General features: G+C 38.5%; 1 protein-coding gene across 1 annotated transcript; it reads right to left on the minus strand.

Annotated features, from left to right (window-relative positions):
• Positions 1-2,411: 2,411 nt before the first annotated feature.
• On the minus strand, positions 2,412-8,202 carry LOC116589358 (cytochrome P450 2K6-like). The gene is given in 6 exon segments (XM_032341347.1): positions 2,412-2,492; positions 2,495-2,598; positions 5,928-6,069; positions 6,744-6,928; positions 7,316-7,457; positions 8,119-8,202. Coding segments are annotated over 6 exon segments (738 nt in total).
• Positions 8,203-13,893: the final 5,691 nt, after the last annotated feature.

Consider the following 13,893-nt stretch of genomic DNA (forward strand, 5'->3'; position numbering starts at 1 on the left):
GGGGAAGATAATTTAAAAATCTCTTCCCTGTTTTCCCTCTAATATCTCTCTCACACACATGTGGAATCAGATGTAGATCTGCTCATTTTGAGAGTAAATTCCTAAGGGTTCAGAATCTCCTGAACGCACTCAGAATGCACTTTGTGTTTCCAACCTGTGTATATTTTTGCATTTCAAGATTCGGTATAAACATTATTACAGCCATTATATAGGATTATATACAGCAATTGATTAGGAAAATGACATTCAGTTTCTTCAATTCTGACATTGTATGTGACATTCTATATAAAATTTAAAATAAAGAAACATTAAATTGAAAGTTAATTGAATGTAAATTAAATTTTCAAAAAAACTTAAAATAAGGAAACTATTTTCTGTTGGACAAGTGCAGATTTAGTTCAGACGTAAACTGGATTCAGATAACATAGTTAACATTAAATTCACTTTTTATTCGTTATTTTAAAACTAAAGAGTGAATCAAGAAAATAAAACACTACCTGGGTGGTATAATTTAGTAGTTGTTTCTGTTGTAGACACTTCAATTTTATTAAAATTTACTTATTAGTTACTTGACAGTTTTTTACATAAATGATTATTATATCAGACTAACCAAAGGATTAGTTATTTGTTTTACTTTATGATTATTGCCAAACATTCTTGTCTCATACTGCTTTTAAAGATTATCTTCCTTTTAGGGCCAGATTCACCATGTATGCCACTGCCAATATGTGGTCATGAAGACTCAAACATGGGGGACTAAACGGGTGGGAATTAAAATTCAAGATTTCCTGCCCTCTAATCAGAACTGTTTCTGTTTCCCTCATGAGAGAAAGCAGTCCACCAATTCATGTGAATTCACTGATATGTTACTGAACACCAGTTAGGTACTGAGGGCAACTCAGAAGGTGCAGCTACCTGCATTTGAATGTAATCAACCAATAAATTAAAATTAGCAGGTCCCATTTCTCTGTCACTGATGGTTTTGCCTATTAGGTCAACAAAGTCAGGGAAGCTGAGTATCTCCCATCTGACTCATTGTAAAAAGGTTCTGTGAAAAATGCTGCTTTGGGAATGACCAGGAAGGACTTTACATTCCTCTCAGGTTGACTAAATTTTAGGGAGTTTTTTCCTGGGTCCAGGCTCTGATTACATTTTCTTAGGGCATTTATTTGAGAAAACTTCACTTGTAAATTTTTTCTCTGCCCCTCTGACTTGTAAATCTTAAACAAACAAACAAACAAAAACTAAAAACAAACTCTGAACAGTTTTATAACCCAAGAAGGTCTTTCTCAAGGACACCTGGACCCATCCCTTTGCAATGGGGTCATCAAGGAAGTCAGCTACCCTATCTCCTTGTCTCTGTTGGAAGGGGAGGAGCCCAGCTTCAGTGGAGGCCAAGTAGCAAACATCAATGGCCTAATCCTAAAGAAAAATATGTGCCAATTAAGGAGTAACTCAGTGTAGGGGTCACAAGTCTTAGAGCAACCTCCCCACTCACATGTTTTCTAACTCATCACAACATTTAAAAACTCTTCCCATCACTCCGTGTTCCAGTGGATTTGAGTTCAGATGAAGTTCTGGTGTCTTTTCTCTATGACAATAGCCTCAAAGTCTTGCTTGGTGGATTAACTTTATCTAGTGCCAGTTTTGCTTTGACAGGGATCAGATAAGAGCAGGAGAGAAACACTTATGTTGATGATGGGGAGATAATTCATAAAGGCTGAAAATGCTTTGTGTCTCAGGGGAACTGACAATGATTTTGTTACTCTGCATCCCATGCCTTGCATATGCCCTCGCTGGGACTTCAGGACACTGGGCGCTGGCAAGTGGGGTTTGCAAATCCCAGTTAAGGGAGGAACAGGAGCACTCACTTGCCGACCTCAGCAAACTGGCAGGACTCATAAGATATTCTCCGTTGTTAACCACCCTTTTTTGGTGAGTCACAGAATGAAACCAATGTCTTCTATATCTTATGTTTAGTGGGATCCTCACTTAAAAGCTGAATTTTCTTCATTGCAGTTTTGAAGATGTTCATGGGAATATAGGGACAAAGCATTCTCTAGTCATCCTGCCTGAACCAACTAAAACTACTGATTGGTGATACTTAGATGTCTCATATGGCTTGGAGGAAAAGGACAGTTTTGGTTGGAAAGAAAGACCTTAGAGAAGGAAGTGAAGGTTCTAGTTGTCACACGTTCTGTCTTAGAGAATGACTGCACGGAGGCTCTACCGCGTTGATTAGTTCAGGAACCCAGTCTGACCTAACACGAGAACTCTTGGCAATGATGTGGCTGACTGTTTAAATAAGGCTGAAATACTTGGAAGAATATCACGTCTGGCGAAATGTAGCAAAGGGGAGTTGGTGTGAAGGACCCCATTAAGAACAGGGGCTGCTGCTTGCAATGCATAGCCTAGGCCTTGGGCAGGGCACGTAGCTTGTGAGGCATTGGTTGATTGGTGAAGCCAATGTCTGGGGTTAGGTCCAGGTCCAGATGGGAGACCCCGGGGGTGGCAGGAAGGTGAACTTCTGCATGAGGCTGGTGAAGAACAGGAAAAGCTCCATCTTGGCTAGTGACTCACCGGCACACATCCGGCGCCCTGGAGAGAGACGCAGTGCAGGGTTATGAGACATAGGAGCACAAAAAGCAAACACAATCTGGTGAGAGACAAAAGCTTTCCACATTGATTTCTCCTACTTTAGAATGTGTGGATTAGTGCTGTAGCCTCTTCTGGGCCTCATGGGCTCTGCTGAAGCCCTGGAAAAACAAAATCAAATACATATGTACCCAAGTACATATGTCCCCCGTAACTGCCCCCCATGAAGGAAACAAGCAGCTAAACAAACATTAACACTTCAGTGTGAAAAATGTAAGGGTAAAGCCTAGTGTGTCATGAGAATAGATAGTGAAGGTACCCAGTATAATTTGAAGGATCAGGGAGGTCTCCTGCTTTGTATGAGAGCTTTGTATCTCAGCTCTTGTGGCCAGGGTGAGAAGAAGTCAGCCAGCAAAGATGTGGTGGGATGTGGAAGGGTCATGATGTATATCAGGGCTAAAATTATTTGGCTCTGACATGAGCATAGAACATGAGTTATGGAGCTTAAGACCTGAGGCCAGAGGCTACGTAGACCCAAGTCTATTTACCCAAGACTTGGGTCTACGTAGCCTCTGAAGACACATGAAGCATTTTAAGACAAGACACTTGGTTCGTATTACTTTTTTTTTTTTTCCTTTAAAGATTTTACTTATTTATTTGACTGACAGAGATCACAGGCAGGGAGAGAGAGAGGAGGAAGCAGTCTCCCTGCTGAGCAGAGAGCCCAATGCGGGGCTCGATCCCAGGACCCTGAGATCATGACCTGAGCCGAAGGCAAAGGTTTTAACCCACTGAGCCACCGAGGTGTCCCGGTTTGTATTACTCTTGAAACATGACTTATTGGGGAAAATGTCAAGATATCTGAAAAGTGGAGTCAATAAAATTGAGGAAGGGAGTCTTCTAGGTAAGTTTTTATTGAAACAAGAGGGTTCAATTAGATTTCCTTTGTTGTTGGTTTATGTAATTTGGAAGATAACTCTCAAGGGTACTGAGTCACAAAAGACTTCAACGTTCTGAAAAATATCGGAATCTAGATATTTTACATCTCAAGGAAAGTAACACTTGGGTTTAAATGGGACTTCCAGGAAATAGATGAACACCACAAAGGATAGTGTGGGGCAGTTTTTCACAATGTCTACTACCAAGGCAGGATTTTTAGGGGTGAAAGGCAATGTATACTACGTCTCTCTGTTGGAAAATGTTTACTAAATAAAAGCTAACAATTCAGTCCATCGATGTATGTGCAATGTCAAGGAGATACAGATATTTAATTTAGCTTGGCTCTGAGACTATTGCTCAGGGAGGGTTCACTACCCAGTAGGTGAGCCCAACAAAGAACTAGGTGAGTATTATACAGTGTCACAAGTTATGATAGGGTGTTGAGGGAGCCCATGAAGGAACACTAATCTAGCTTTTGGGATCAGATCTTCCCACTTGCCAAGAGCAACATGTATGATTGAGCAGTGTCATCTAATGGATGATAAATAATGCAACTTAGGATGTGAATTATCTACTCTATATTTAGGTTTATTCAGTTAAGGTAAACAAAACAAAGCATGCCTTGTTTTAGTTTACTTTTAAGGATATATAGGTGAAAACATAGGAAATGATCTTGTTGATCTTAAAAAGAAATTCTGTGTGCAATATTAGTTGAGTGATTGTGATCAAAGGTCAAATAAGCCCACCAGAGAGCAAGATGTCTATCTTAATGCAGTAAGTAAGGATAAATGTGAGGACTTTGCACTCAACATTGCCTTTATGGTATTTTTTCTTATTGTGATGGTTTTGTGGTTGTTATATTTTAAATATGTTCCCATTTGTTTGTCTATGATTAAACAGTATCACTACTCCTAGATTTCCTAAAGCAGGAAACACATACACAAACAGTATATCTGGAGATGTTTGGAATTCCTGAGATATACTTTGCCAAACTTGTTTGAAGATGGGCCACTCTGCAAAAATCTGGACTATTTGCTGCTTGTCTCAGAGTCCAAAGAAGCCTCTAAGCCCAGGTGTGTGAGAAACCAGGAAGGACCTGGAGGCACAGTTGGTCAGAAAAAAACAGTAATTGTTGTGCATGGAGACAAGGGGGTGTCAAGGGGAACATTGTTTCTTCTCTCTAAACATCAGTAAATCCAAGACTTGATAGATGAGTCTAGGGAAAAAATAATTTATGTATGATAAAGTAATTGCTCCATCTTTTCACTTGTAAAGTGAAGGTTTGGAATTAGATGTAGCTGAAGTGCCCTCCAGAGATCATTGTTTATGTTTCCATGGCTTTTTTTTTTTCTTCAAAATCTAATGCAAGGAAACATAATAAAAATTGAATTCATAGCACCATGAATTAAATGTGGATTATTTTTCATTTCCTTTAACTCCAGTTCCAGATGTGATATCATGTTTTTATTTAAAGTAGAAGTCATAAATACATGTGCTGTTTCCTCATATATAATCCTCCATGTATTTGTGTGTAAAAATTAGAAGAATGTATTGTACTTTGTATCTCTCTGTATCCCTTAGTTATCAGTAGGTAAGAAAAGTCTATTCTTTGGGTGACTGCTGTTTACCTATCCCTGAATGAGTATACAGAGTGAATGCTAACCTATTGTTTGTGTAAGTGGAAAGGCACAAGGTGACAAACTGCTTATGGTGTAGTTTTGCTAAGAGTCTTTTCTAGGAATGGAGAGTTCATTTCAGGTTCTTATGAAGCCAGAAAATTATAGAGTAAATTCAATTAGTTCCCTGGATTCCAAAATGTACTCTAGTGGAAAGCTCTTCTCTCTTCCCTAATCCTAATCCCCCTCCCTCCCTCCCCTACCCAAGAAATTCTAAGAGTAACACTGACATTTATACATATTAAAGCAAAGCTTTTCAGGGGTGCCTGGTTGACTCAGTCAGGCCACCAATGCTTGGTCCTCAGGGTCCTGAGTTCAAGCCCTGCAGTGGGCTTCACACTGGGCATGGAGTCAAATCAATCAATCAATCAATCAATCAATTAATAAATCAAGCAAGCAAAGCTTTTCTGGTTGGAGTGAAGTGGGCTATCCACTGTCCCCATGCTTAACTTTCTCCTCAAATTCTCAAAGCTCTACCCTAGCCTCAGCTACAAGGAATCTTCAGGGACTCCCTAAGAAAATGCCATTCTAATGCCTAATGCCCAAGGTCTTATAGCCAATTTAAAGCCTGGGGAGGAAAGGCCCTTTTACTCTCCCATATTTCTGACGTTTAGTGCCACATGGAAAAAAAAAAATACAAAACCTAAGTATAGTCATCAGACAAGGCCAAATCTCTCCAGATTTCTCAAACCACCTGTCTCAAAGGCGAGACCTTACCCGCTGAAAAAGGGATGAAAGCGTCTTTCTTGACAAACTTTCCAGTGGAAGTCAGGAAATGCTCGGGATTAAATGTGTCTGGCTTTTCCCACTGTGTTTGGTCCCGAAGTACAGAGGTCAGCAAAGTGATGACCTCGGTGCTCTAGAAACAGAAGTGCTATTAATGACAGAGATTATATTCCTTCTTTAACAAGTGACTCTTGAAAAATGTGTGAAGGTCCCGTTGGTAATTTTTCAGAAGCGGTGTGTTCTGGAAGAATCTGGAAGGAGGGGAAGATGAGGGGCTTGGGATTGGTGTAGAACATTCACTTACTCAACCACTTTTTTATTTGGTACCTCCTAAAAAACACAAGCTTTGGACTCAGAACCAGAAACATTCTTTACTTAGTTCTGTGTTTGCTATGAGATAATGGCACATGATTTAACTCTTGATATAATCCCAGTTTCTACATTTATATGAAGGGAATTAAATAACCCTTTCCCCACGATCTGGGCCCCTTACCCACCCACCTTGCTTGAACTCTCTGAACCTCAATTTCCTCAGATACTGCATGGAAATAATAATCCCTTGTAATACCTTGTGCAGAGTAATTACCACCTATTCTGTGCACATACACTCTGACACACTCAGTTACCTTTTTTTGCACGGTAGGGAGGGAGAAAAGGAGGACAAAGGGAAGGGGGGAGAGAGAAGCAGGGGAGGCCGGGAAGCAAGGCAGGCTGAGATCGCCTGCAGCGGCTTATTTCAGTGCTTCTGTGATTTTGAGCAGCTGACATCCTTTCCCTCTCCCCTCATTTCCCCTTTTAAACCCTTACCTTAGGAATATAGTAATTTTTAAACATCACATCTGTGGTTGTTGCATGAGGTAAGCTTGTGGGCAGGATATTAGCAAATCTCTGTACTTCGTGAATGACGGCATCTGTGTATGGCATTTGAGTTCGATGTGCAATTCGAGGCTGGGCTGCCCCCACAACTTTGGTGATCTCATCACAGACCTTTTCTGGACAAAATGCACTGATTAGAGGTGGGGGGAGAGATATTGGAACAATATTCTCAGTTGTCCTTCCAATTGAAAATCAAACCTTAATGCTTTCTGAGTTCTGACCCATTTTTTTCTGCACTGTTTGCACTCCTAGATCTCTATTCCTGAGGCCCTGTTGGGGACCTGCATGGAGTGACACTTGCAAAGTGTTGACACCTGTTGACCGTCTCAGGAAGCTTGGAGAGTAAAATCTACTTTCTTATGTCCAAAGGAAACTAAAGTACACACTGTCCTCAGGGGTATAAATTAAAGGTATCCAGGGTGGCCACAGAATTCTGCTTTTTCCATCCTAAAAGATTTTCGAGTCCTTCCTTCAGGCAATGGCCTGAATCTTAAGAGACTTACTCTGGACTTCAGGATATCGCAACATGAGCAGTAGTGCCCAGCGTAGCGTGGAGACTGTGGTCTCTATACCAGCCGCAAACAGGTTACTAACGAGTGCCACCAAATTTTCATCACTGAAATAGGCAGTAGATGTATCTTTCTCCTGAAAGGGGAAAAGAAATCATGAGTGATGAAAAAATTTTATACTTGACAATCATAGCAGATAACGTAACATGAATTTAAAAAGCAAAAAGCTTGCCATTCTTTTCTCAATAGAGTGAATTTTTCTTTTAATTTTTATTTATTTATTTATTTATTTATTTATTTTTATTAGGAGGATGTTGTGCAGAATTTTCAAATAAAGCACATCCTGGATGCTAATGATAATAAATAATTCTAACAATGGGAAAAGCTGTTTGCCATTTTTGAATTTAGTTTTTGACTGAGTGATTAGAATGTGCCCAACATTGTTTCTTTTAAAAAAAATGGTATTAAGTAATCTTTCTTGGGGTCATCAATTGAAACACATTTTCAAGATTACAATAAAAGAAATGCTGTACTAATTCTAAAAGCTAGCATTCAAAGTCTTCTATATATATATATATTTTTTGTTTTTGTTTTTTTTTTTAAGGGAATGATGTGAAAAGCAGTGGAAAATATTCAAGAATGGAAAATGTAGTAAATAGCATTCTTGGTAGGGTACAAATCTACCATTACTAACTTAATTGAGTCCAATGATTTTTCTTCTTTGCAAGAAATATTTTTGCTCCAGATAGTATTAATTAAACTAAATAATAAACAATACGATACAGTAACATCATTACCTCCTGCTGTCTGACCAAAAAGGCATCAGTGAAACTTCTTGGATCATTTTTGTCAATGTCATGCTGATGATCTAGGAAGGTCATCCTTATAAAAGCAAATAATTCATCTCTATTCCTGAGTACTGTCTTATGACTTTTTAGGAGGAACCCCTAAACAAGAAACATACTGAAAGAATAAAAAAATAACAAAGTAAGTTAAATACACACATGGTATGCATGCAGTAGTGGGAATGACACCGTTATTTCTGGAAGGATTATAGAATAGCACCCCATTTAGACTTCAATTTTTTCTCAACTAGCTGGCAGACTGGCCTGGACAACATGATTTCCTCATTTAGTGGAGTTCGGTAACTTAAAATGGATATTGGTATGGTTTATAGTAAGTTCTATGTACCCAGAGTATTTTGTATATTATGCCAGTAGTAACACATGTACTCAGAGGTTAGGCGAGACATGAAAACAATATTGGCTTTTTGGTTAAGGCTATAAATGTAAGTGTTTTTCTTTCAAACTCCTAGGTGATTCCAGATCAAACCATTTTAGTGCTATGTAGCACTGTCACCTTACCACTGATGTTTCTTTGTAGGATCGGAATAATTATTCTTGTTATTTAGATCTAGCTTACTATGTCTAGGGTCTCTAGAGAAGCACCATATAATCTAATATTCCCTAACCCTTAGAAAGTTCAGGAAGAACTTCACTGTTGGCTAAATTTGGTGTGTTTCTTGGTATATTCATGTATGTGAGCGATAAGCTCTTTATATATTTCATCAGATTCTCAAAGTGGTCCCTAACCACCCAAGTGACCTAATAAATACCGAAGATAAAAGGCCACACCTAAAGTTAGACATAGTTGGGCGCCTGCGTGGCTCAGCTGGTTAAGTGTCAGACTCTTGGTTTTAGCTCAGGTTATGATCTCTGGGTCCTGGGTTCAAGCCCTGTGTCAGGTTCCCTGCTCAGCAAGGAGTCGGCTTGAGATTCTCTCCCCCTCCCCCCATGGGCCCCACTTGCATACTTGCTCCCACTGTCTATATTTCAAATGAGTAAATAAACAAAATTGTTTTAAAAACTATGTTTAAAGATTGAGCTATTTATGTACTTATTTTTTTAAAATTCAATGAATTAACATATAATGTATTAGAGGTTTTAAAGGTGGAGGTCAGTGATCCATCATCAGTCTTACATAACACCCAGTGCTCATTACATCACATACCCTCCTTAATGCCCATCACCCGGTTATCCCAACCCCTAACCCCTGTCTCCTCCAGCAACCCTCTGTTTCCAAGATTAAGAATCTCTTATGGTTTTATTCCCTCTCTGGTTTTGTCTTGTTTTTCTCTCCCTTCCCCTATGCTCCTCTGTTTTGTTTCTTAAATTCCACATGAGTGAAATCATATGATAATTATCTTTCTCTAATTAACTTAAAAAAAATAGACATAGTTCCCTGTGCCAGGGTTCCCCCACACCTATATTTAGAGTAAACCTGTACTTGTAGTAACGGAACCTAAATTATTCCAAAGTGAAATAATATTGTCCGTTGTCACTTGTGCTACTGAAAATGGGAACTGGGGCCCCTGGGTGGCTCAGTTTGTTAAGCATCTGCCTTCAGCTCAGGATGATCCCAGGATCCTGGGATTGAACCCTGCACTGGGCAGGGAGCTTGTTTTTCCCTCTCCTTCTGCTGCTCCCCCTGGTTGTGCTCTCTCACTTTCTCTGTCAAATAAATAAATAAAATCTTAAAAAAAAAAAAAAAAGATTGTAACAGGGTTCAATAACTTAGGAAGATAATAGAATTTAAATTTTAATGTTACAGGTAAGTAAAAATTAAAATAGGAATTTGAGTCTGTGGGGACAGTTTCTTAGGTGTGAACCACAACATATACATTGGATAAAATATCAGGATTCAGAAAAGGAACAAAAATAACCAAGGTATATTTTGAGAAAAAAATGTAGACATAGGCTCAGAAGAAGTGATGAAAAGACATTTCATAGGTGAAATTAACACAGAACAGTAGGACAGAAGTAGAAATGATAAAAATTGAAGATCTAAATAGTAAAGGGATTAGGCTGGTTAATATGTAAGCAAAAAAACAGGAATGTTAGGAAACAAATAGGGTTGGGCACATGGAATTAGATGAAAGACTTTGTTGAGAGATCTTGTACTCCTGAGGAATCGACCTGTCATGTGACCTTTGAGTATAGGAGAAAGCCGTAAAGTAGCATTAAAAGATCAGAAAATGAAAGTCACTAGTAAAATTTAATTGCTCTGAGTCACATATCCGTGGAATGGAGATAAAAATATCATCCCTATTTCCCTTGGAGGGTGGTTGTAAGGAATAAGTGAAATCCTTGCAGTCCTTTGTAAACTAAGAAGTACAATATGAATATTAGATGACGGTGATGATGATGATTGTGTTATCCACAGAGGCAAAGTAATGGTTTTCTCTTCAGTAGATCTCCTGTTATGGTTTTCAAGCTTAGAATTTATAGAACATAGCAGAACTCAATATTAATTATCTGTCCTTTGCTCTTAAAAATAGGAATTTATGGCCAAAAGCAAATTTTAAATATTATATTTTTGTTCTTCCCTCCCTTCCTCCCTCCCTCCCTCCTTCCTTTCTCTCTCTTTCTTTCCTTGTTTCTTTCCCATCTTGCTTCTTTTCCTTTCTCTTCCTTCTTTTCTTTCCTTTCTTTACTCCCTTTCCTCTCCTCTCCGCCCCTCTCCTTTCCCTTCCCCTCCCATCCCCTCCCCTCCCTTCTCTTCCTTTTCTTTCCTTTCTTCCTTCCATCCCTCTATCTTATTCCACAATCAAGAACTGTAAAATCTTTGAAGTGGAAATTAGAGAAATTTGTCCAATATTTGGTCTAGTCCTGTAACTGTACAGACAAAGAAATAGAGATTAAATTCTCTTATAAATTTACACAGCTAATTAATGATGGACAATTTTGAGTCTCTGTTGCTGGGATCATACGGTCGATTGTGCCTTCCACAGACACTCTTTTTAATAACAAAGTTTTCTAGAGTAAGACTATAATCATAATCAGTTCTTTTATAGAGAAATATGTAGGACATAGAATATGGATATAGAATATGGAATATGTAGATCAAAGTGGCTGAAATAAAGGATACAGATCATCAATATTTCAGGGTAAAATTCCACTTTAAATAGTAGAAATATATTTATTAATATTTTTATATATCCAAATTTAAAAGAAACTGAACATTAAATAAAACAGCTCAATTAACTTTGAATCCTATTTAATTACTTCATTATACATATACAAACTAGTCATAAGTGTGTGTGCATGCTAATAATACACTCGTGAGGGTAAGAATGAGGGTAGAAAATTATAAATAAGTATGAAATGAACAATCATTTTTTACCTCCAGCATAGTTTGATATGGCCCCTTCAGGATGAGAATATGCAGATTTCCAATAATTGGCAAAGGTCTGGGTCCTGGAGGAAAATGTTGCTTGGAAGCTTTAGTCATGAAGATTTTAATATTGAAAAGAAAAATGAGAAGCAAGCTCAGAATTGGAACTATGACAGAAGAGTCAAACCCACTCATTATCTTTAAGTAGAAGTAATTGTCAAGATAATAGAAATGTTTGCAATTGCAACCAGGCAGAATCAGCGGCTTCCAGTGCAAATCAAAAGCATGAAGGCATTGCTCATCATAATTGCCCTATCTTCTAGTCAACCATCTATTTTATAATTAAAATGAATTCAGCCCTACAGGGTATGCTTGCCTTATTTCAGCTCCTTCCCCCTTCTCTCTTTTCACTTCTCAGTGCAACCTGTTTTATCTAATAGAGCCTGGAGGAGGGATTTTCTCCTCATGTAAAACAAGGATTTGTCTTGAAATTTCAGAGAAATACAAGATGTTCAACCTTCAGTGTGAAATCTACACTTTCACAATAAAAAGAATTGTACTGTTTGCTAGGATACCCCGTGATCCGTGTGTGGTTGGTCAAGTATCAGTGTCACACCAAGAATGTCAAGGCTCTTATACAGTAAGTTCTCACCCTTCCACTCTCCTAAGAGTTTCACAGGAGTCTCAGTGCCAGGGAAAGAGCGTCGGTTTTTAAGTTGAGGGCCTGTGCAGATCCTAGCAGGTGACACATCCTCTTTGAGCCTTAGTTTCATTTTAAACTGAGAGAAATAAATTATTCAATTGTTGCAATGAGTTAGAAATGACAGATAAAAAGCTCCTACATAGACTTAAAATTCACTGCCTGGCATTCCTCATTTTTTCCCCTTTTCTCTCCTGGTAAGCTTTCTAATTTGTTTATGTCTGTATTTCTTTATGTCTGTATTCTTTCATGTAATTAAAAAAAATCTTGATATCATTAAATTTTCCACCTTTTTGTACTACTGACTCTCTCTCTCTCTCTCTTTTTTAAAGATTTTATTTATGTATTTGTTAGAAAGCACAAGCAGAGGGAGCAGCAGGGAGAGAATCAGGTTCCCCACTGAGCAAGGAACCCCCAATGGACCCCCTGTGATCAAGTCCCAGGATCCTGGGATCCTGACCTGAGCTGAAGGGTAGACAGTTAATCGAGGTGTCCCTGTGCTACTGACTTTAACTATGCAACTGGACTATAGCCTATTCTGGTTGATTTGCTCAAGAAAGAAATATTTATCTCTCCTTTTTGTGTTAGAATGAGTGTGAATAACAGCACTCATTTAATAGATTCAATTGAAATTTTTTTATATATCACCTTCTTGATAATAATATTTCCTCAAGTTTTCTAGAAGTTGCCATTATGTTCTATATTTACTTTTTAGTTTATCATTTGTTGTCTTCAAGGAATTTAAAATTCTTGAAAACAAAGACTCTATTTTCACCCTGTCCCCCCAGTTGTGGGATCTCCAATGTTTAGAAAGAACAGTACCTGCCACTAAACAAGCTTAAATTAGTGAAAAAATGAAGGTGCAAATAAGTGATTGAAGTTTTCTGAATATATTATTTCTGGAGAGTCATTTCTAGTAACTTAGAATTTGGGGAACCCAAAGACTGTGTGTAACAAAATTCTGTGGTTCCATGATTTTGTAGGTAAGTAAACTGGGACCAAGAGAGTTCAGGTTTGTATTTAATTCCGATTCAGTAGAGCTGCAATTAGGACTTAAGTCTGGTCCTTCACAATGCTCATTATGCCACATGGCTTAATGCCATGATACTAAATGTTCTGTACATAGCTGCTTGACTTCTCTGCCTGACATGGCCGTGGGGTGCAGGAATACAATCCTAATTAGCCCTGTCTGGCAGGCAACAATGAAAACCTTCTTGAACCAAGTCTTGAACTTGGGAATAATCTAAAAGGGGCAGCCTTACGCACAAAAGAATGAGCAGTATTTCTTTGTGTGGAAAGTAACTGTTAGTTTCAGAGCCATCTTTTCAACGGCATCCACATTTAACTGTGCTACTGTCAAATAGGGTCCTTTCCTAAAACAAAGAGCAGAGGGAGAGACAAAGAGTCCAATCAGACTCAACAGGGTGTGTCAGGAATTAAAATCACTTGTAGAGGATCATTTCAAATTGCTGTATAATAACAGGCAATACAGTATATAATCATAGATCTTAGTGATGTTATTATTATTCCCATATTTCAAATGAGGAAATTGAAGATTTAAGAAATGACCAGGGGTACCAGGGTGGCTCAGTTGGTTGAGTGTCCAACTCTTGGTTTCAGCTCAGTTCCGGCTATCAGGGTTGTGAGATCCAGCCCTGCCTCAGGCTCCATGTCAGAGGAGAGTCTGCTTGAAATTCTC

The sequence above is a fragment of the Mustela erminea genome, chromosome 4 (assembly GCF_009829155.1).
Source record: "Mustela erminea isolate mMusErm1 chromosome 4, mMusErm1.Pri, whole genome shotgun sequence".
Taxonomy (NCBI): Eukaryota; Metazoa; Chordata; class Mammalia; order Carnivora; family Mustelidae; genus Mustela; species Mustela erminea.